Source organism: Bolinopsis microptera, chromosome 2 (assembly GCF_026151205.1).
Source record: "Bolinopsis microptera isolate Bmic1 chromosome 2, MBARI_Bmic_1.0, whole genome shotgun sequence".
Classification (NCBI taxonomy): domain Eukaryota; kingdom Metazoa; phylum Ctenophora; class Tentaculata; order Lobata; family Bolinopsidae; genus Bolinopsis; species Bolinopsis microptera.
In genome coordinates, this window is record NC_087073.1 from 14,403,826 (window position 1) to 14,425,125 (window position 21,300).

General features: G+C 39.1%; 3 protein-coding genes across 11 annotated transcripts in view; 2 read left to right on the forward strand and 1 right to left on the reverse strand.

The window, feature by feature from the left end:
• LOC134826226 (FYVE, RhoGEF and PH domain-containing protein 4-like) overlaps nucleotides 1–21,300 on the reverse strand; it is a 434,713-nt gene that overhangs the window by 58,179 nt on the left and 355,234 nt on the right. The window lies entirely within an intron of this gene.
• On the forward strand, nucleotides 23–12,901 carry LOC134826234 (pre-mRNA 3'-end-processing factor FIP1-like). 9 transcript variants are annotated; one of them, XM_063838538.1, is made up of 16 exons: nucleotides 23–94; nucleotides 6,784–6,862; nucleotides 7,050–7,125; nucleotides 7,313–7,398; nucleotides 7,490–7,638; nucleotides 7,813–7,883; nucleotides 8,052–8,130; nucleotides 8,312–8,387; nucleotides 8,575–8,649; nucleotides 8,826–8,904; nucleotides 9,079–9,149; nucleotides 9,318–9,396; nucleotides 9,578–9,653; nucleotides 9,841–9,916; nucleotides 10,093–10,421; nucleotides 10,597–12,901. In XM_063838538.1, the coding sequence occupies exon 16, from the start codon at nucleotides 11,019–11,021 to the stop codon at nucleotides 12,393–12,395; it is 1,377 nt and encodes a 458-aa protein (XP_063694608.1). In that variant the 5' UTR covers nucleotides 23–94; nucleotides 6,784–6,862; nucleotides 7,050–7,125; nucleotides 7,313–7,398; nucleotides 7,490–7,638; nucleotides 7,813–7,883; nucleotides 8,052–8,130; nucleotides 8,312–8,387; nucleotides 8,575–8,649; nucleotides 8,826–8,904; nucleotides 9,079–9,149; nucleotides 9,318–9,396; nucleotides 9,578–9,653; nucleotides 9,841–9,916; nucleotides 10,093–10,421; nucleotides 10,597–11,018; the 3' UTR covers nucleotides 12,396–12,901. The 9 variants fall into 9 exon arrangements, 1 of the variants encoding a protein (XP_063694608.1); XR_010161674.1 differs by lacking the exons at nucleotides 23–94; nucleotides 8,575–8,649 and having other exon boundaries at nucleotides 6,782–6,862; nucleotides 7,313–7,388; nucleotides 7,563–7,638; ... (1 more) ...; nucleotides 10,346–10,421; nucleotides 10,597–10,891; XR_010161677.1 differs by lacking the exons at nucleotides 23–94; nucleotides 8,575–8,649; nucleotides 9,841–9,916 and having other exon boundaries at nucleotides 6,782–6,862; nucleotides 7,313–7,388; nucleotides 7,563–7,638; ... (1 more) ...; nucleotides 10,346–10,421; nucleotides 10,597–10,891.
• LOC134826238 (coiled-coil domain-containing protein 124-like) lies at nucleotides 13,012–21,205 on the forward strand. Its single transcript, XM_063838541.1, has 4 exons — nucleotides 13,012–13,213; nucleotides 13,385–13,576; nucleotides 20,621–20,710; nucleotides 20,823–21,205. The coding sequence occupies exons 1-4, from the start codon at nucleotides 13,055–13,057 to the stop codon at nucleotides 20,994–20,996; spliced, it is 615 nt and encodes a 204-aa protein (XP_063694611.1). The 5' UTR covers nucleotides 13,012–13,054; the 3' UTR covers nucleotides 20,997–21,205.

A 21,300-nucleotide genomic window follows, 5' to 3' on the forward strand; every position in this document is an offset into this window, starting at 1 on the left:
TTATAACACTACAAACCTTCAGATAGATCTGTCGCAGAACAGAAAGAATTCGGAGAGGGACGAGTATGATGACATATCCTCAAGTTTTTAGAAGGTAATATGAAGTCCTTTACTATTGGGGGGGGGGGGGGGGGGGGGTCCAACCCGATATCCGATATGAGGGTTGATGAGGCCAAAATCGGAATCGGAAAAATCGGAAAATTGAGAAATTTTAGAGAATCGATCTCTAAAACCTCTCAGAAGTGAGGAAGTGATAAAAAACCCCTACATATGCTATATTGTTATGAGAAAACGAACTAATTGGACATTCCATTAGTATGTTTTATGTGTTTTTCCACTGCAGGGGCTAGTCTGCCGTTTTCTGACAAAAGTGCTTAAGTAACATTTTGGAAATTTCGGGTTTTTTGGTCCAACTTTTGTTTTTGGGTCGAGAACTATCCCTGAGGACCATTGGATAGATTCGCCGACCCCCGAAACCCCCTTTTTGGAACCCCCTAAAATGCAAAATATGGTCATTTTTCTGAGAAAAGTGCTTAAGTAACATTTTGGGAAACGGATGCCGTTTATCTCGAAAACGGTGCCATTTCGGGAACTGAAAACGGTGGCATTGTTTTTTACGCCCAAAACTGGCCTAGTGACGGTAATTTGGTGATCGTGGGTCTTCTGGCCTGGGAGAAAACAATTTATGTCACTTAAGCACTTTTGTGAAAACGGGCTCGTTTTCTCACAAAAGTGCTTAAGTGCCATTATACGTTTAATTAAATGTTGATACTGCCAACTGAAACTATATAATCGGTACTCACAAATCTAAATTTTCACGGCGGATCGATTGGTGATGGTCATAAACTTCAGAAACGCTAGCTTCGCCGTCAAAATTGCCGATTTGTCAATGCAGAACGTTTCAAAATATACGTCATAATTTCTTATAAGTTGAGACTGGCGGGATTATCGACAGCCAAGGGAACATAACCAAAGAGATAGAAGCGATTTGCTTCACTGCTCCTACTCTGTTTTTTTATTGAAATCTTTCAAATCAGTCAATTACATACAAGTTTACACAATGAATTAGTTTAATATAATATTGTCCTCTAAGCATGGATTGTCAAAGTTGAAATTGTCTCGGACAAAATGTATGTAACCAAAGGACCTGAGGGTCACCAAAACACAGATATTGAGTGCAAATGCAGCTCCTGCACAAGCATGGGCCCTTAAAATTGATATGGAGAAAGTTCTTTTACTACCACACATGTAGTACAAGGAGTACAAGGAGGCGATTTTTACAAGACGCCTTGTCACATTTAACAAGACCTTCGCGAGGCTGGGGTCAGACGGAGCTCCTTTAGCGATTCTTTGGAATGAGTCAATCGCAGGAAGGAAAGATGAGAATGTGTCCTCGACTTGGATAAGGGCAATACAAATTTTTGCCAGTTAGTTGGCAAGATTGGTAGCAGGGAGATCATTTTTTGGGCAGACAATTGTTCTGCTCAAAACAAGTGCTGGACTTTATTTACTGCCCTATGTTCATCAACAGCCCAGATGTTGACCTGGACAAGATAACGGTCAAGTATCCCCAGTATCTAAAGCGAGTGCACACCTTTATGAGTGCAGACTCATTCCACCATAAAGTGGAGTTGTCCATTAAACAATCAGGTCAACTTCATGATTATAAGGACTTTGTTCAGGCAGTCGAACAGGTGGGTTTTGCGATAAGCATGAACTGCACATACTTTGAATCGTGGCCAAGGTCCTACGGAGCAAGCAACTAAAAAACTAAAGATGTTAAAGTTGTAAGTTTCCAGCGTGGGTCTGTAGAAATGGAATGGAAAACAAATCATGACGAGGTTTCCTTTCATTTCACTCCATTTCTCAGACAAAAAGACGAGAGACTCATTTCCATAGGCCAGGTTGCAAAATAGCTTTCGCCCAGGAAGAGCCCCGGGGGATAGCTACTCCCAAAAAACAAGACATTATACGTAAACTGTGCAGGCTTATGGCCCCGAGTAGTAGGGTATTCTGGATGAACTTGCCTGATAGTACAGCTATATAACAGATATCTTAATCGAGTGTTTGACTAAAAATCAACTATTTCTTGTATTATTTACCATTTATTTATGTACAGCATTACTTACAATTATGTTACATTTTTATACGCTTGTTTTTCTTTGCCTCGCGTTAAAATTAAAAAAAATTAAAAAATGAAATAAAGACTCTGCAAACATCTCAGAGAAATATTACCACCATAAAGAACAAAGAGGGAGTATCCTGGACCCCGAAATCCACCACTTTTCTGTACTTTCAGAGGTACCAATGTGGCAGGAAACCAGGGCTCATGCTGCCGCTGTGCTAAAGCAGTAGAGGGGATGGCGGCTTCTCTAGGATCTAACACGTCCTGAAGCAGACCAACACTATGTCCCAACGCACTGGTGTTGGGATGTCTGCCCCCGGTGCCTGTCCGGGTCAATAAAGCAGTCAAGCATCATGTATGTTATGTTGAGCATTCTCAACCAACAAATGTGGGAACTCCCACGAAAGACCAAAACAGATCTAAAGAGACACTTAACAACATTGGAAAATAGACTTCAATTTGTTTATATAATTTATAAAGCGTATATTATTGCCCACGTTAAGGGGCCTGTTAATAATTTATTAAATTATTAGCTATTTTAGATTTAATAATAATGCCTCGCGTTACGATATCAATAATTCGCAAATCATTGGTCTTTATGAAGAAAGCCTCATCTGAGTTCTTAATTTAATTTCTAAAGAAAGCAACTTATTTATTATTATCCCGTACTTTCACCAATCAACTCTTCGTTGAAATGCTGGTAGAATTTCGACTATTTTTTAATCCGCTGGGGAGAAGGGAGTGTTTTCGTGTTCTTGAACCACCACCAATCAATTTGTCGTAAAATTTTAGGACAGAATGATCGCAGATAAAGTTCCCACTAATGTGGCTGTACTTAAGCACTTTTCTCAGAAAACGAAATTTTCTATTTCAGCGTGTCCCCTATTTACAACCAATGTTTCATCACAACAGTTTTAGGCTAATTTTTCGTTTTACTTTCGATGACCAATGGTTTGAACGGGTCATTTTCATCAGAACATGTAGTATTTGCCGATGTGACTGTACTTAAGCACTTTTCTCAGAAAACGAAATTTCAACTTTTCTATTCCAGCGTGTCCCCTATTTACAACCAATGTTTCATCACAACAGTTTTAGGCTAATTTTTCGTTTTACTTTCGATGACCAATGGTTTGAACGGGTAATTTTCATCAGAACATGTAGTATTTGCCGATGTGACTGTACTTAAGCACTTTTCTAAGAAATTCACACTATAATTTGTGATTTTGAGGCACTTTCCGAGAAGTTAGGATGATGAAACCTTGTCAGAAGTCTCAAAAGTTGACAAAGTACCTTAGAAACATAGTGGGTGCAGTTTAAATTGGACAGCAGCTAGCCCAGAGCAATTACAGAATTGAAATCTTTTAAGTCAATTTGCACAAAATGAACCTTGTGTTACTTAAGCACTTTTGTCAGAAAACGGCAGTAGTATGCTCACTACTAGTTGGAGTTGTCATGTACTCCCAGACCCGAGTGCTTTGGCCTCTTGACGTGAGATCGATTGTTTCTGCTCATTAATTTTATCCCTGTTACTTGTTATTATGTATTAGTACAACACTAGGGTTATATTTTGTGGTCCGGTCTTTAAACATACCATAATATCACTAGTACACTGCACCTTAAATGTATAGTCAAGTACATTTGTATCGTAACACATGCTTGGCTGGGGGATCATGTTTTGTGTCCGTTCGGTACCCTGTATTTTCAAAACGGACAAAAAGTAGGGCGGACAAAAACAGACAAAACATTTAGATGTCCTCCTCCTCCTCCTCCTAAGTCTTCCTCCTCCTGAGTCCTTCTCCTCCTCAGTCCTCTTCAGTCCTCTTCCTGACTCCTCGTCCTCGTCCTCGTCCTTCTCCTCAGTCCTCCTCACCCTCCTCCTCAATCCCCTTCTCCTCCTCAGTCCTACTCCCAGTCCTCCTCTTTCTCCTTCTCCTTCTCCTTCTCCTCCTCCTCATCCTCATTTCTCCTCCTGATCCTCCTTCTCCTCCCCATCAGTTCTCCTTAGTCCTCCTCATAGTCGTCCTCCTCCTCCTGAGTCCTCATCCTCCTCCACCTCCTGAGTCCACCTCCTGAGTCCTCCTCCTGAGTCCTCATCCTCCTCCTCAGTCATCATCCTCTTCCTCCTGAGTCCTCCCCCAGTCCTCCTCCTCCTTCTCCTCCTCATCCTCCTCCTCCTTCTCCTCCTCATCAGTCCTCATCAGTCATCCTCTGTCCTCCTCATAATCGTCCTCGTCCTCATCCTCGTCCTTAGTCCTCCTCCTCCTTATCCTCCTCCTCAGTCCTCCCCCAGTCCTAATCCTCCTCCTTCTCCTCCTCCTCCTACTCCTCCTCCTCCTTCTCCTCTTTCTTCTCCTCCTAATCATTCCTCCTCCTCAGTCGTCCTCCGCCTCCTCCTCGTCCTTAGTCCTCGTCCTCTTCAGTATTCCTCCTCAGTCCTCCTCAGTCCTCATCCTCCTCATCCTCCTCCTCCTCCTCAGTCCTCCTCCTCATCCTCCTCTTCCTTCTCCTCTTCCTTCTCCTCCTAATCATTCCTCCTCCTCAGTCGTCCTCCGCCTCCTCCTCGTCCTTAGTCCTCGTCCTCTTCAGTATTCCTCCTCAGTCCTCCTCAGTCCTCGTCCTCCTCATCCTCCTCCTCCTCCTCAGTCCTCCTCCTCATCCTCCTCCTCCTTCTCCTCTTCCTTCTCCTAATCAGTCCTCCTCCTCAGTCGTCCTCCTCCTCTTCATTAGCCCTTGTCCTCATCCTCCTAGTCCTCGTCCTTAGTCCTCGTCCTCATCCTCCTCAGTCTTCCTCCTCAGTCCTCATCAGTCTCATTGTCCTCATCCTCCTCCCCAAGTCCTCCTCTTTCTCAGTCCTCCCCCAGTCCTCCTTCTCATCCTCCTCATCCTCTTCAGTCGTCATCTTGTTCCTCCTCAGTCCTCCTCTTCCTCCTACTCGTCAGTCCTCCTCCTCCTCCTTCTCCTCAGTCCTCCTCCTCCTCCGCAGTCCTTCTCCTCCTCGTCAGTCCTCCTCCTCGCCAGTCCTCCTTCTCCTTCTTCTCCTCCTACTCCTAAGTCCTCCTCCTCCTCCTCAGTCCTCCTCCTCCCTCTCATCCTTTTCCTCCTTCTCCTCCTTCTCCTCCTACTCCTAAGTCATCCTCCTGCTCCTCAGTCCTCCCCCAGTCCTCCTCCTCATCAGTCCTCCCCCAGTCCTCCTTCTCCTCCTCCTCATCCTCAGTCCTCCTCCTCATCATCCTCCTCAGTCCTCCCTAAGTCCTCCTCTTCCTCAGTCCTCCCTAGTCCTCCTTCTCCTCCTCCTCATCCTCAGTCCTCCTCCTCATCCTCAGTCCTCCTCCTCAGTCCTCCTCGTCCTTAGTCCTCCCCCAGTCCTCCTTCTCCTCATCCTCAGTCCTCCTCCTCAGTCCTCGTCCTTCTCCTTTTTAACAGTCCTCCTCCTCAGTCTTCCTCCTCGTCCTCGCTCTCGTCCTCCTCCTTCTCGTCTTCCTCCACACCAATCCTGCTCCTCTTCCTCAGTCCTCCCTCTCTTCAGTCCTCCTCCTCCTCAGTCCTCCTCGGTCCTCCTCTTTCTCCTCAGTCTTCCTCCTTTTCCTCCTCCTCCTCATTTCTCCTCCTCATCCTCCTCCTCCTTCTTCTCTTCCTTCTCCTCCTAATCAGTCCTCCTCCTAATCAGTCCTCCGCCTCAGTTCTCCTCCTCCTCGTCCTTAGTCCTCGTCCTCGTCCTCATCCTCCTAGTCCTCGTCCTCATCCTCCTAGTGCTCGTCCTGGTCCTCCTCAGTCTTCCTCCTCTGTCCTCCTCAGTCCTCCTTCTCCTCAGTCCTCCTCCTCCTCCTCATCAGTTTACACAATTTATTGTTACTAAAATGTTTTTAAACGCATTTGAGTCTGTAACATATTGACATGTTACTGTTACTGACTCAAAATGTGCCCGAGAATTTTGTTGTTTAACAGAGTTTTACTCTCCAGTACTATGGAAAAGTTGTTACATGATAAATAAAGATTTTGATAAATAAAGTGATTTTCATCCCTTTTAATGTTATTGAAAATTGTGTAGACTATTCTTTGTATCTAACTGAGGATTGGAAGTTTGAGAAAGGACCATAGTCATTAACCGTGCTACCCATTTCTGCAGATAGCCTGTTACAAATTGTGGAGACAATTTAAATCAAAAGTTACTAAAGCGTTCGCTATTTGTTACGATTGTTATTACCAACCGTACCTCTTTCAATTGTGGACCGGGGTGGATGTTTCTGTCAAACAAGAGTTGGTACGACATTGTGTTGTTTTTCGGACGAAACGATTCTTGTTTGGAACAAGATACCATTTTTGGGGTTCTGGGACCACCACCAATCGATTTCTTGTCATATTTAAGTACAGAAATAGCTACCTATATCGCCTAGAAACCTCAGAGGGAAGATTTAAATTTTCCCGATTTTTCCGATATGAGGGTTGATGAGGCCAAAATCGGGATCGGAATGATCGGAATTGATCGGGTTGGACCCCCCCCCACTATTTACTTTGTTTAGTATTGTATAATGATGAAAGTTACAATTTGAGTTTTCAATGAATACAATTTTGTACGTCAGTCTGAATTTACAGAAAAAAGTAACCACTAATATAATCTGTATACTTAAAATAAAAGTTATAACGCTACATACCTTCAGATAGTTCTGTCACAGAATAACACACAAATAATTCGGAGAGGAAGAGTATGTTGGCATATAATCCTTAAGTTTTTAGAAGGTAATATAAAGTCCTTTACTATTTTGTATTTACGTTTTTAAGTATTGTGATAATATAATGATGAAAGTTACAATTTGAGTTTTCAATGAATACAATTTTGTACGTCAGTCTGAATTTACAGAAAATAGTAACCACTAATCTGTATAGTTTAAACAAAAGTTATAACACTACAAACCTTCAGCTTCAGATAGATCTGTCACAGAATAACACACAAATAATTCGGAGGGGACGAGTATGATGGCATATCCTCAAGTTTTTAGAAGGTAATATATAGAAGGCCTATAATGTACACCACTATTTACCTTGTTTTATATTGTGATAATATAATAATGATATTTACAATTTGAGTTTTCAATGAATACAACTTTGTACGTCAGTCTGAATTTACAGAAAATAGTAACTACTAATCTGTATACTTTAAATAAAAGTTATAACACTACATACCTTCAGATAGATCTGTCACAGAATAACACACAAATAATTCGGAGGGGACGAGTATGATGGCATATCCTCAAGTTTTTAGAAGGTAATATAATGTACACCACTATTAACCTTGTTTTATATTGTGATAATATAATGATGATATTTACAATTTGAGTTTTCAATGAATACAATTTTGTACGTCAGTCTGAATTTACAGAAAATAGTAACCACTAATCTGTATATTTTAAATTAAAGTTGTAACACTACATACCTTCAGATAGATCTGTCGCAGAACAACACGCGGACAATTCGGAGAGGAAGAGTATGTTGGCATATCATTCAGTTTTTAGAAGGTAATATAAAGTCCCTTACTATTTACCTTGTTTTATATTGTGATAATATAATGATGATATTTACAATTTGAGTTTTCAATGAATACAATTTTGTACGTCAGTCTGAATTTACAGAAAATATTAACTATTAATCTGTATACTTTAAATGAAAGTTATAACACTACAAACCTTCAGATAGATCTGTCGCAGAACAGAAAGAATTTGGAGAGGGAGAGTATGTTGACATATCCTTAAGTTTTTAGAAGGTAATATGAAGTCCTTTACTATTTACTTTGTTTAGTATTGTATAATGATGAAAGTTACAATTTGAGTTTTCAATGAATACAATTTTGTACGTCAGTCTGAATTTACAGAAAAAAGTGACCACTAATCTGTATACTTAAAATAAAAGTTATAACGCTACATACCTTCAGATAGTTCTGTCACAGAATAACACACAAATAATTCGGAGAGGAAGAGTATGTTGGCATATAATCCTTAAGTTTTTAGAAGGTAATATAAAGTCCTTTACTATTTTGTATTTACGTTGTTAAGTATTGTGATAATATAATGATGAAAGTTACAATTTGAGTTTTCAATGAATACAATTTTGTACGTCAGTCTGAATTTACAGAAAATAGTAACCACTAATCTGTATAGTTTAAATAAAAGTTATAACACTACAAACCTTCAGATAGATCTGTCACAGAATAACACACAAATAATTCGGAGGGGACGAGTATGATGGCATATCCTCAAGTTTTTAGAAGGTAATATATAGAAGGCCTATAATGTACACCACTATTTACCTTGTTTTATATTGTGATAATATAATAATGATATTTACAATTAGAGTTTTCAATGAATACAACTTTGTACGTCAGTCTGAATTTACAGAAAATTGTAACTACGAATCTGTATACTTTAAATAAAAGTTATAACACTACAAACCTTCAGATAGTTCTGTCACAGAATAACACACAAATAATTCGGGTGGGACGAGTATGATGGCATATCCTCAAGTTTTAGAAGGTAATATAATGTACACCACTATTTACCTTGTTTTATATTGTGATAATATAATGATGATATTTACAATTTGAGTTTTCAATGAATACAATTTTGTACGTCAGTCTGAATTTACAGAAAATAGTAACCACTAATCTATATATACTTTAAATGAAAGTTATAACACTGCATACCTTCAGATAGTTCTGCTGTCACAGAACAACACACAAATAATTCGGAGGGGACGAGTATGATGGCATATCCTCAAGTTTTTAGAAGGTAATATAATGTACACCACTATTTACCTTGTTTTATATTGTGATAATTTAATGATGATATTTACAATTTGAGTTTTCAATGAATACAATTTTGTACGTCAGTCTGAATTTACAGAAAATAGTAACTATTAATCTGTATACTTTAAATGAAAGTTATAACACTACAAACCTTCAGATAGATCTGTCGCAGAACAGAAAGAATTTGGAGAGGGAGAGTATGTTGACATATCCTTAAGTTTTTAGAAGGTAATATGAAGTCCTTTACTATTTACTTTGTTTAGTATTGTATAATGATGAAAGTTACAATTTGAGTTTTCAATGAATACAATTTGTACGTCAGTCTGAATTTACAGAAAAAAAGTGACCACTAATCTGTATACTTAAAATAAAAGTTATAACGCTACATACCTTCAGATAGTTCTGTCACAGAATAACACACAAATAATTCGGAGAGGAAGAGTATGTTGGCATATAATCCTTAAGTTTTTAGAAAGTAATATAAAGTCCTTTACTATTTTGTATTTACGTTGTTAAGTATTGTGATAATATAATGATGAAAGTTACAATTTGAGTTTTCAATGAATACAATTTTGTACGTCAGTCTGAATTTACAGAAAATAGTAACCACTAATCTGTATAGTTTAAATAAAAGTTATAACACTACAAACCTTCAGATAGATCTGTCACAGAATAACACACAAATAATTCGGAGGGGACGAGTATGATGGCATATCCTCAAGTTTTTAGAAGGTAATATATAGAAGGCCTATAATGTACACCACTATTTACCTTGTTTTATATTGTGATAATATAATAATGATATTTACAATTTGAGTTTTCAATGAATACAACTTTGTACGTCAGTCTGAATTTACAGAAAATTGTAACTACGAATCTGTATACTTTAAATAAAAGTTATAACACTACAAACCTTCAGATAGTTCTGTCACAGAATAACACACAAATAATTCGGGTGGGACGAGTATGATGGCATATCCTCAAGTTTTTAGAAGGTAATATAATGTACACCACTATTTACCTTGTTTTATATTGTGATAATATAATGATGATATTTACAATTTGAGTTTTCAATGAATACAATTTTGTACGTCAGTCTGAATTTACAGAAAATAGTAACCAATAATCTATATATACTTTAAATGAAAGTTATAACACTGCATACCTTCAGATAGTTCTGCTGTCACAGAACAACACACAAATAATTCGGAGGGGACGAGTATGATGGCATATCCTCAAGTTTTTAGAAGGTAATATAATGTCCACCACTATTGACCTTGTTTTATATTGTGATAATATAATGATGATATTTACAATTTGAGTTTTCAATGAATATACTTTTGTACGTCAGTCTGAATTTACAGAAAATAGTAACTATTAATCTGTATACTTTAAATGAAATTTATAACACTACAAACCTTCAGATAGTTCTGTCGCAGAACAACACACAAATAATTCGGAGAGGGAGAGTATGTTGGCATATCATCCAGTTTTTAGAAGGTAATATAATGTCCACCACTATTTACGTTGCTTTATAGTGTGATAATATAATGATGATAGTTACAATTTGAGTTATCAATGAATACAACTTTGTACGTCAGTCTGAATTTACAGAAAATAGTAACCACTAATCTGTATAATTTTAATGATGATCATAACCCAATGTATTCTCCAGAAGCCCATAGTCCAGAATGATCTGTCGTAGTACAACACTCTCATAGAAAAGATGGACATTAAACATTGTGGCGATTTACGCAGAACAATGATAATACAGACTTTGAGATTATCTGATTTGAGGGGCATTAATTTATGACTATCAAGAGTATATTGACATTTTATGGGGTGATATGGTTTATAGTTTTATCAAGTAATAAGAATGGTTGTAAATAAACTATAACCGTGTACAATATGTTTATTTTTCAGATTTGTGGTTTATTCACTGCTATTACTAGCCATGATTCATATTACTATTTTCATGTCATTTCAAATGCAATGATTTGTTCCCCAACCAAAAGTACAATCTTATGTCAGAAATTTGAATTAGATAAAATATTTTCCGTCCTAACCACAACATAAATTCAGAAATATAATGATAAAATGGCAGCGGTAGAAATTACGAATGTTATCCCGTCGGCTACACACGAGCAGGAGGACGCGTGGCTATACGGCGACGCAACTAAAGATCCCTCGCAATCAACACTAGACGCAAACGCCGTCGAGTTCGTCTCAAAAGTTCAGAACGGCAATGCTGACCACTCAGCCTCAGATAGTGACTCAGACGATGATGATGATGACGATGTTCAGATTACTATTGGCGAGATCAACAAGAATGCCCCAGCTACGTTTGGCATGGCATCCTCTTTTGGACCCCCTCAGATTACCCCTATCACACAACCAAAACAAGTGAGCGTTATCACTGCTCCCCCACCAACTATTACTCATGTTTCTCAGCCTACTACCATGACCAGCAAGCGAACTATTGATGTTAACGCTGTGGGAAATATCAATGGGGTACCCATTTATGACTATGATATTGATACCATGTGCGAAGAGAAGCCCTGGCGTATCCCTGGGGCTGATTTAACAGACTATTTTAATTATGGTTTCAATGAGGAGAGCTGGAAAGCGTATTGTGATAAACAGAAAGGAGTACGAGGGATAGCTTCAGAGAAAAACAGGGAGCTGTCTGTAGTGCAACGTCCGTCTGTTATGAGCGCCACCCTATTACCAGAACTTCCCAAACTACCAGGACACCATTCTGGTGGCACTATAGGCGTGCTTGGTGCTAAGAGTCAGGCTGCCACTACAATAGTACCCCAACAAACCATCTCCTGTATCCCTTCTATCGGGTCTCTAGTGAATGCTCCCCGCCTCATGCTGCCCGCTGGTTTGGGCAATGTCCTCTTCCCACCCTCACTATCCCAACCAGCCTTCCTACCACTGCCACAATTACAGCCCCCAGGTCTAGCGCCTCCTCCCGAGATGAGACCTATGATTAAGCAGGAGGACGGCAGTACTCCCATGCAGCTCCCTCCATCCAGTGGTCCTCTACCTCCCCCAACTATGTTCCCCCCTCCTGGTCTCCCCTCTATGTTACCTCCTCCTGGTGTTAATCTCAGTAACATGGTCCCTCCAATGATGCTGCCACCACCAGCATTCAGCGATGAGAGTGGGGCCTCCAGCGATGAGGAATCTCGGAGAAGGAGACGCAGTCCACGGAGATCACACAGTCGAGAGCGAAAGAGGTCACGTGAGCGGAGGTCGCGCGGTGACGGACATCGCGAGCGCAGCACAGAACATCGCAGTCGATCACGGAGGTCACCAAGAAAAGAAAAGAAGAGCAGAAAATCAGCTCGAGGAGATGAGAGTAGGCATCGACACCGAGATGAAGACAGAAGTAAGCGCAGTCGACGGAAAAAGGACAGCGAAAACGGGGGAGAGACAGGCGAAAATGGGGTGGAAGCTGAGCAATGAGTTTCAAATTGTTTTCATATTTAAAGAATGTAATCAGACCACAACGAGCCGTGTAGTACACCGGACAGAAAGGGCTGGCCGTGTCACACCATGTCCACTAGATGAGCTTACAGTTATGTTCACTTGGTTGCGAGGATTTTCAAGTGCCTTGGTTTATAATGTTATAATTATCATTATTAATGTCTTGTTTATGTTTGAAAGCTAACCTAAAGCTATTTTATTAATTTATTTGAGGTGTGAGTGTAGTGATCTATGGTATTGAGTTGTGGAGTTGTTAAGCTCATGAAACAGACTTGCATAGGCGTTTTACTGTCGTGTTATTGACAATTAAGTTTCTTAGAAAAGCAAATATATCATGATGATATTATGAGAGCTTTTGCAAAGTATTTATTTGTAAATTCTCATTTTTGCATTTTTGCATTTTTAGCAGAATCGATTTTATTTCTAGTCCATTCTATAATATCTTTGAAAACTATTATCGTAGATCTTTGAAATTAATTTTTCAACATTATTGTTTTTATCTAATTGCTCAAAATTATATAGTCATCTAAATATATATGAAAATATCAAGGAAGTACAATTTTAATCGTTCCCCGCTAAGCTCTAAAACGCCAATGGTTATCGCCACTTTAACAGGTTGATGGTCCTAGAAAAAGGGTATGCCTAAGAAGTTCAAGGGTGAAAACACCAAGGCAGTAGAGGCACGAAACAGAAAGGCAGCGGTAGATGCTGAGAAGAACGCTGTAGCTCGGCAAGCTGCTGAAGAGGACGCATGGCGTGACGATGATAAACTTACCAACAAGAAGGCTCAGCGAAAGGTTCGATCTTTCCCCTAGAATTTCAAGTTAAAGTAGTTTTTTGTTAGGACCCAATCCGCATTTGAAATAAGGTTGGAACAAATGTTGCGTTTGAGAACTTAATTTCCTATTGCGTTCTTATTCGTCGCATTCTCACTCATTGCGTCAATTTAATTTTAGATTCGGTCCTAGAACGCCGAAGAAGAAAAGAGAAAAGCTGCGGTAGAAAGGAAGAAACTTGCCGCCCAATTGTTGGTTGAAGAAGAAGCTGCAATCGAGGCTGCATCAAGTGGCAAGACTCCTGCAAAGAAGTTAACTCAAGCAGAACTATCTTTGAGAAAGGCTGAACAAGAGCGTGAAAATGAGGAAGCTCAGCAAGAAAAGGTATGATTATCGCCGATAATAGAGGTGCGTTGTACCGCGTTAAATAGGAAGCAGAGAATGGGGCAAACGTGCATTGTTCGCAAACGACTAGCAAAATTTTCGCTATCATGTTATGTAAGCAAACGAATACAGAATTTCATGATCGCGCGCAAAATATATATATTAAACTACGCCGAACTCGATCGAGCAACAAAATCTGAAAAGAATCGTGTACTCTCAATAGTAAGGGGAAAAGTGGCATTCCGTTGGATTCGAATGTTCACAAGGATTTCTCAACGGAATATGGTAGTTAGGACCCCTACGAACATAATTAGACTTGTTGCCAATTTTGTATCTCAACGGAAACACCACTTTTACCACTTTTTACCACCTTTGTACCACCTTTCTGGTTTGCCAAATATCTTTAGTTGCGAACATCATAGAAGGCTGCAAATTAACCTAGAATGTTTATCTTATCAAGGAGTAAAACTTTTGTATGAAAAATTTTTACATCGGACAATCAGCTAATTGGATAATTACCAATTAGTTAATCACCAAAAAAAGTGAAAATTTTTTATTGGCTCAAAATGATTGAAATCGTTTGAATCACGGAGAAATGTAGTTTTTAGAAAAACTTCAAAAATTTTTGACTTAAAATTTTTTTTCGAGACTTCAAAAAAAAAGTTTGAAAATTTGAAAATATTTTTTTCCGCCAAAAGTGATCGAATTGCATGAAACGTGGATAAAAATGCCTTGCAGAAAAATTTCGAAGATTTTTAGATTGGGGAATACTAAAATCATCAATATTTGAAGTTGGAGTTCAGTAAATCTCGACATATTTTAGTAATTAGGAATAGCTTAGCGGAAAGGGCTGGACCTGAAAAAGGTTAACCACACAATATTAGAGTTTCATAACTAATTACAATACAGCTGGACCTGAAAAAGGTTAACCACACAATATTAGAGTTTCATAACTAATTACAATACAGCTTTATCAAATTCCACATAAAGAAACAGCACAAAAGGACCATTTAAGATCGAACCGATTTTACCTGCTGTACTATCATTTTATTGATTTCAATGATCAAAACCTCTGTCAATCTTGCCAATCTATACCGGGTATCTGAATGTACCGGACCTCTTATTTACCTCTATAATTAGACCCAGTTGTGCAAGAAATGCGATTTCTCACAGGGGTTTCTTTAAACTGTGCACTTTTTGTCACTCTCGCAACTCACAAGAGGCCTGGTATTATAGGGGGGTATAGGAAGCGAGTGTAAATATACCTTCCATCATCCATTGTGGCTATTTTGTATTGTGAATGCGCATGCCGCTTCGTTTGCTATGCCATATACCTCGAATAACCCCCATATGTCATTGCCAGGGTCGGGATAGAGCTGGAGATAGCATTGAAAAGTTGCTAGAAATAGCTAGATTTAGAGTAAACTGGTGGTAGCTGGGTGGTGCTAGCATGGATGTAGCAGAACGTAGCTACACGGGGTTTCATTGGAGTTGGTTATTTTAATGGCCAAAGAGTGCCGGAACTAAAGTTACTAAAGATTGCAGTTGAGGGGCAGTGTAAACCACGGTGTAGTCAGGGACACAGAGCTACAGTGCAGGAGTACTGCAAAAGAACAGTGCAAGTGATACAGTCTGCAACAGTAAAACTCCGAAGAAGGAGATAAGATTGTGGCTGCAGAGGAGGAGAGTAGCTGGAACCTGATTGTGTTTGTGTTGAAAGAAGAGGAGGAAGAAGAGTTGCCTGCTCTGGTAACTGCATTTTTGGAAGAGGTGGGGTGAGAACTTATTTTCAAGCGACAAGGGTGGGCTGGAAGCAACCAGATACAGCTATCCGACCTATTAAGATCACCGTCCTGAGCTTAACAGCATTTCATCAGAATCTGATGAAAACAGAGAGACTGACCCACCCTTTTTAGATCCAACGAAACCCTTTATATAAATCGATTTTCCGCATGAATTACGTCATGGTATCTTCTTATCAAGGCTACAGACCTTGCCGTACCGGATTTATTGATCAAAGTGAGTCTCTTTAGTAGGGCCTGTCGTGATATCATGGATCGCTTAGGTTCCACCAGGATCTGGTAGTCCTCATAATTCTGCGGCCTCTATGTGTCGTCATCTCGCACAACTCTTTAAGAATCTTGTGGATTTGGCATGTGAAAATTTGCAGCGCTCCAGACATTGATTGGGTTAACGAGGTGTCGTACGTCACATCAAGATCGGGTGACAGGGGGCTGACCAGGCCAGAACCCAATTGATTGGGCCTGAGGTCACGTGATTATGAGCCTGAGGTCACGTGACTATGACGTCACCAGACCTTCCTCTCCGTTTCCCGCTCATTGGACCAGGTGAGCTTGCATGCATGTGAATGTGGGTGTAAGTATAGCTGTACTGTAGTTTATACCTAATTAAACCCCTATAGAAACCGACAATTTATTTTCTGGCAAAAAGCTAGAAATTTACCAAAATATCGTCATTGTTTTAAATCTATTTTGATGACCATTCCCGACCTAAAATCGCACGAGAAATCGATTAAACTTGGTTTCAGAACTCAACAATGCTTCCTTATGCCTCAAAATCCATGTTTTATCGATACAATCAACATATCGATCCTGTAGTTCAACTTATTACTTAAAGGGTTCAAGTATAGTTACGCGGTAGACAAACTAAAACAAAATTGTAGGTTTATAACCTACCAGGACGTGTGCCGAGTTAAGCTCGAGTCGAAGGTAATATTTGGAACAAATATTTTACGAGTATCACCCGTTAAAAACAAAACACCAGTTTAATTGTCCTTTTGTCTGAACCATATGGTTAAGTGTTAGCTGTATACAATACGTCAAAAAATCATATCAACGAATCGTATCAAAGTCCATCATCAGTTAGTAACAGAGTAGAGATCAGAGCAGAACGAAGGAACATGCTTGCTTGCGGGAATCTTTTCTGAAATATTGTCGACAGGTTAAAATCAATTGCATTTCTGTTACTTGGGTGTGGGATATAAAGCATTATATGGTTGTTAAAAGCCTACATAATACTCTTCACTTAATATGGCTAATGTTTAGCATTATTTATAATCCATTATAATGATGTGATCTGAAATTAAGTTAAGCTACAGACGTTTTTTGTGACAATACAAGAAATAATGGATGAGCTCCTACTTGTGAGCCACTTAGGAAATACAATATATCTGATTTATTGTACCTTCACTTCTTCTGCTTTTTCGTTTGCTGTCTGTGCTCTGCGACAGCAATTTGTTGCCCAGATTTCCTATCCTCCCCTACCACCTTCTTACCACAGGTTGACATAAGCGCCACTTGCCTCTCAACAGCTTGGTTGTTGTTAACAAATGCTGTTTTGAGAGGCATTCTTATAAATGATATAATAGCGGCTCTCGTCAGACCACGTAGCAAGGGGGGTAGGGTTACCCGAGCATACTCCTTCTTTGCTGAGGATAATTGTGTTATTTTTTATTTACATCATGTACTGAGCCTGAAGAAACTATAACCTAACTCGAACACGTTAGTTCTAGTAGTAGTATAATAATATGTCGAATGAATGATTGATTAAGCTGATCGTTAACATATGACACATATTATGGAAAAAAGTATCTTTGATAATAATAATTATTACCGACTCCCGTTTTAAACCACCATCCACAAGAATCCTCCTTGTAGATGGGGAGCTCAGTGGACTTCCTTGCGGTCATGTCCAAATCTGGCTTGTAAAAAACCCTCACACGTCGGGAGGGTGGCACCTTCTCCTCCCAGTCAAGGATTTTCAGACAATCGGCCACACCCTCCCTCCGCACATCTTGTTCATCATCGGCTGAAATTCATCATTCAATCAAATTTAAAAGATTTTATAGAAATGAATAATATATCCCAATTACTTAAACTGATAAAGTGCTACGTAGGACACATTATGAAACATCATTTAAAGGCTGTGTTATGGTGTTAAATAAATACCTAGTTTAGCGAGAATGACTGATTCAGGGTGTCCGAAATAGCTAAAAGATCGATTATTACGCTATAAACCCTGCTGTGTACAGCTTATTGGCCACTTGTATGTGCTCGTAGTCATATAATATATATGTGTGAAAAGATGCCGATAATACTTCCAGATTATTTCTCGAATAAATTCATAAATAACCTTATAAAACAAAACATTATATTAATATAAAAAGTAGTTGTCTTTTCCATTTATACTGTACCAATCGCCGACTCACTTTTAGCATTTAGCCTCACCAGCGCAACTTGAATTATATTAGAAATCGTTAACAAAATATTTTACGAAAGTAGATCTGCTGGATTTGCAAAGTGCTAGTAATAACCAAAGATGGTCACCTTTTTATTTCATTACATTCCCAGGTAGTAGGTTTACGAAAATTGAAATACCAGACACTTTAAAAAAGCTGCCCAACTGAAATTGCACAAATTGCAATACAACTGCCACATAACACAAGGTTTTTATACATATAAGTTTATTTAACGGGTGATACTCGTAAAATATTTGTTCCAAATATTACCTTCGACTCGAGCTTAACTCGGCACACGTCCTGGTAGGTTATAAACCTACAATTTTGTTTTAGTTTGTCTACCGCGTAACTATACTTGAACCCTTTAAGTAATAAGTTGAACTACAGGATCGATATGTTGATTGTATCGATAAAACATGGATTTTGAGGCATAAGGAAGCATTGTTGAGTTCTGAAACCAAGTTTAATCGATTTCTCGTGCGATTTTAGGTCAGGAATGGTCATCAAAATAGATTTAAAACAATGACGATATTTTGGTAAATTTCTAGCTTTCTGCCAGAAAATAAATTGTCGGTTTCTATAGGGGTTTAATTAGGTATAAACTACAGTACAGCTATACTTACACCCACATTCACATGCATGCAAGCTCACCTGGTCCAATGAGCGGGAAACGGAGAGGAAGGTCTGGTGACGTCATAGTCACGTGACCTCAGGCTCATAATCACGTGACCTCAGGCCCAATCAATTGGGTTCTGGCCTGGTCAGCCCCCTGTCACCCGATCTTGAGGTGACGTACGACACCTCGTTAACCCAATCAATGTCTGGAGGGCTGCAAATTTTCACATGCCAAATCCACAAGATTCTTAAAGAGTTGTGCGAGATGACGACACATAGAGGCCGCAGAATTATGAGGACTACCAGATCCTGGTGGAACCTAAGCGATCCATGATATCACGACAGGCCCTATCTCTTTAGCCCTCTTCTTCTTTAGAGCTTTAGGTTGGTGATCAAACTCTTCGCTACTCGCTCCTCACTGGATCTATCAGGACAGATTCACATCTTTTTAGGTCTCAACCAGCCTTAGTTTTCCTGTTTTCATCATGTAGTACGTTCTGCTACCTCCATTTTAGCACCACCCAGCTTCCATCAGTTCACTCTAAGTCTAGCTTCGTCGGAGTTTTACTGTTGCAGACTGTATCACTTGCACTGTTCTTTTGCAGTACTCCTGCACTGTAGCTCTGTGTCCCTGACTACACCGTGGTTTACACTGCCCCTCAACTGCAATCTTTAGTAACTTTAGTTCCGGCACTCTTTGGCCATTAAAATAACCAACTCCAATGAAACCCCGTGTAGCTACGTTCTGCTACATCCATGCTAGCACCACCCAGCTACCACCAGTTTACTCTAAATCTAGCTATTTCTAGCAACTTTTCAATGCTATCTCCAGCTCTATCCCGACCCTGGCAATGACATATGGGGGTTATTCGAGGTATATGGCATAGCAAACGAAGCGGCATGCGCATTCACAATACAAAATAGCCACAATGGATGATGGAAGGTATATTTACACTCGCTTCCTATACCCCCCTATAATACCAGGCCTCTTGCGAGTTGCGAGAGTGACAAAAAGTGCACAGTTTAAAGAAACCCCTGTGAGAAATCGCATTTCTTGCACAACTGGGTCTAATTATAGAGGTAAATAAGAGGTCCGGTACATTCAGATACCCGGTATAGATTGGCAAGATTGACAGAGGTTTTGATCATTGAAATCAATAAAATGATAGAACAGCAGGTAAAATCGGTTCGATCTTAAATGGTCCTTTTGTGCTGTTTCTTTATGTGGAATTTGATAAAGCTGTATTGTAATTAGTTATGAAACTCTAATATTGTGTGGTTAACCTTTTTCAGGTCCAGCTGTATTGTAATTAGTTATGAAACTCTAATATTGTGTGGTTAACCTTTTTCAGGTCCAGCCCTTTCCGCTAAGCTATTCCTAATTACTAAAATATGTCGAGATTTACTGAACTCCAACTTCAAATATTGATGATTTTAGTATTCCCCAATCTAAAAATCTTCGAAATTTTTCTGCAAGGCATTTTTATCCACGTTTCATGCAATTCGATCACTTTTGGCGGAAAAAAATATTTTCAAATTTTCAAACTTTTTTTTGAAGTCTCGAAAAAAAATTGTAAGTCAAAAATTTTTGAAATTTTTCTAAAAACTACATTTCTCCGTGTTTCAAACGATTTCAATCATTTTGAGCCAATAAAAAATTTTCACTTTTTTTGGTGATTAACTAATTGGTAATTATCCAATTAGCTGATTGTCCAATGTAAAAATTTTTCATACAAAAGTTTTACTCCTTGATAAGATAAACATTCTAGGTTAATTTTCAGCCTTCTACGACGTTCACAACTAAAGATATTTGGCAAACCAGAAAGGTGGTACAAAGGTGGTAAAAAGTGGTAAAAGTGGTGTTTCTGTTGAGATACAAAATTGGCAACAAGTCTAATTATATTCGTAGGGGTCCTAACTACCATATTCCGTTGAGAAATCCTTGTGAACATTCAAATCCAACGGAACCCTTAAATCGACCACTTTTCCCCTTACTACAAGATCGCGGCCGTCGACCAGAAGTACATCGTGATATTGCAACGATAATATTGTATAATTATATCCGGTTACAATAAAGCAGCTGCCACATAACAACTTTCATGGATTTCCAAACGATAAGCTCAAACTTGTTTACCCTTTTATTTAGACATAAAACTCTGACATTACCTCAGGAGGATCCCATACCAGAGAATTTAAATCACGTAATGACGGATGTTGAAGTAGCCCAGAGCGTGGAGCAAGCTATTGAGGCTCTAGACATTGTAAGTTTACTAATTTGACCTTGCAATTTCAGTTAACTCGATGTTTCTAGTATTCTCAGTGTCATGCTCGCCGAGAGACTGGGATTAACTTAATTAAAATCTGTTTCCTCAGGCGGATGGTGTTGATATGCATCCAGAGAAACGAGTGAAAGCAGCGTGGAACGCGTTTGAGCAAGGTCGAATTTCTCAACTGCGAGCGGAAAATCCTTCCCTGAGGCTGTCACAAGTCAGACAAATGTTGAGGAAAGAATGGCAGAAGTCTCCCTTGAATCCTATGAACCAGTGACGATTCTTGTGTTAATTTGTGATCTTTAAAAAAAAGTGCCTTGCAAAATATTTTTATTTTGGGATTTGGTTTTCAGTAGTGTTGATCTTGTAATCGTGATAGATGAGAGTTAATAAATAAGTGGAAATTATTTAAATCTCCTGATATGTTTTAAATATCTACATATTTTATTCATTTAGTTATTCTGATATCGTCAACTCCAGGAAATACATAGTTGTTTTACTGCCTACTCATTAGCGTCACAAACTTATTTTACTATACAATACCTATTAACTGGTAGCTGTATTACATTGAACGTCATATA

Coding starts and splice junctions, on each gene's coding strand:
- LOC134826234 (XM_063838538.1), top strand. CDS start 11,019: ATGGCAGCGGTAGAAATTACGAATGTTATCCCGTCGGCTACACACGAG.
- LOC134826238 (XM_063838541.1), top strand. CDS start 13,055: ATGCCTAAGAAGTTCAAGGGTGAAAACACCAAGGCAGTAGAGGCACGA. Junction 13,214..13,384: donor ACAAGAAGGCTCAGCGAAAG/GTTCGATCTTTC, acceptor ATTCGGTCCTAG/AACGCCGAAGAAGAAAAGAG. Junction 13,577..20,620: donor AGGAAGCTCAGCAAGAAAAG/GTATGATTATCG, acceptor ACATTACCTCAG/GAGGATCCCATACCAGAGAA.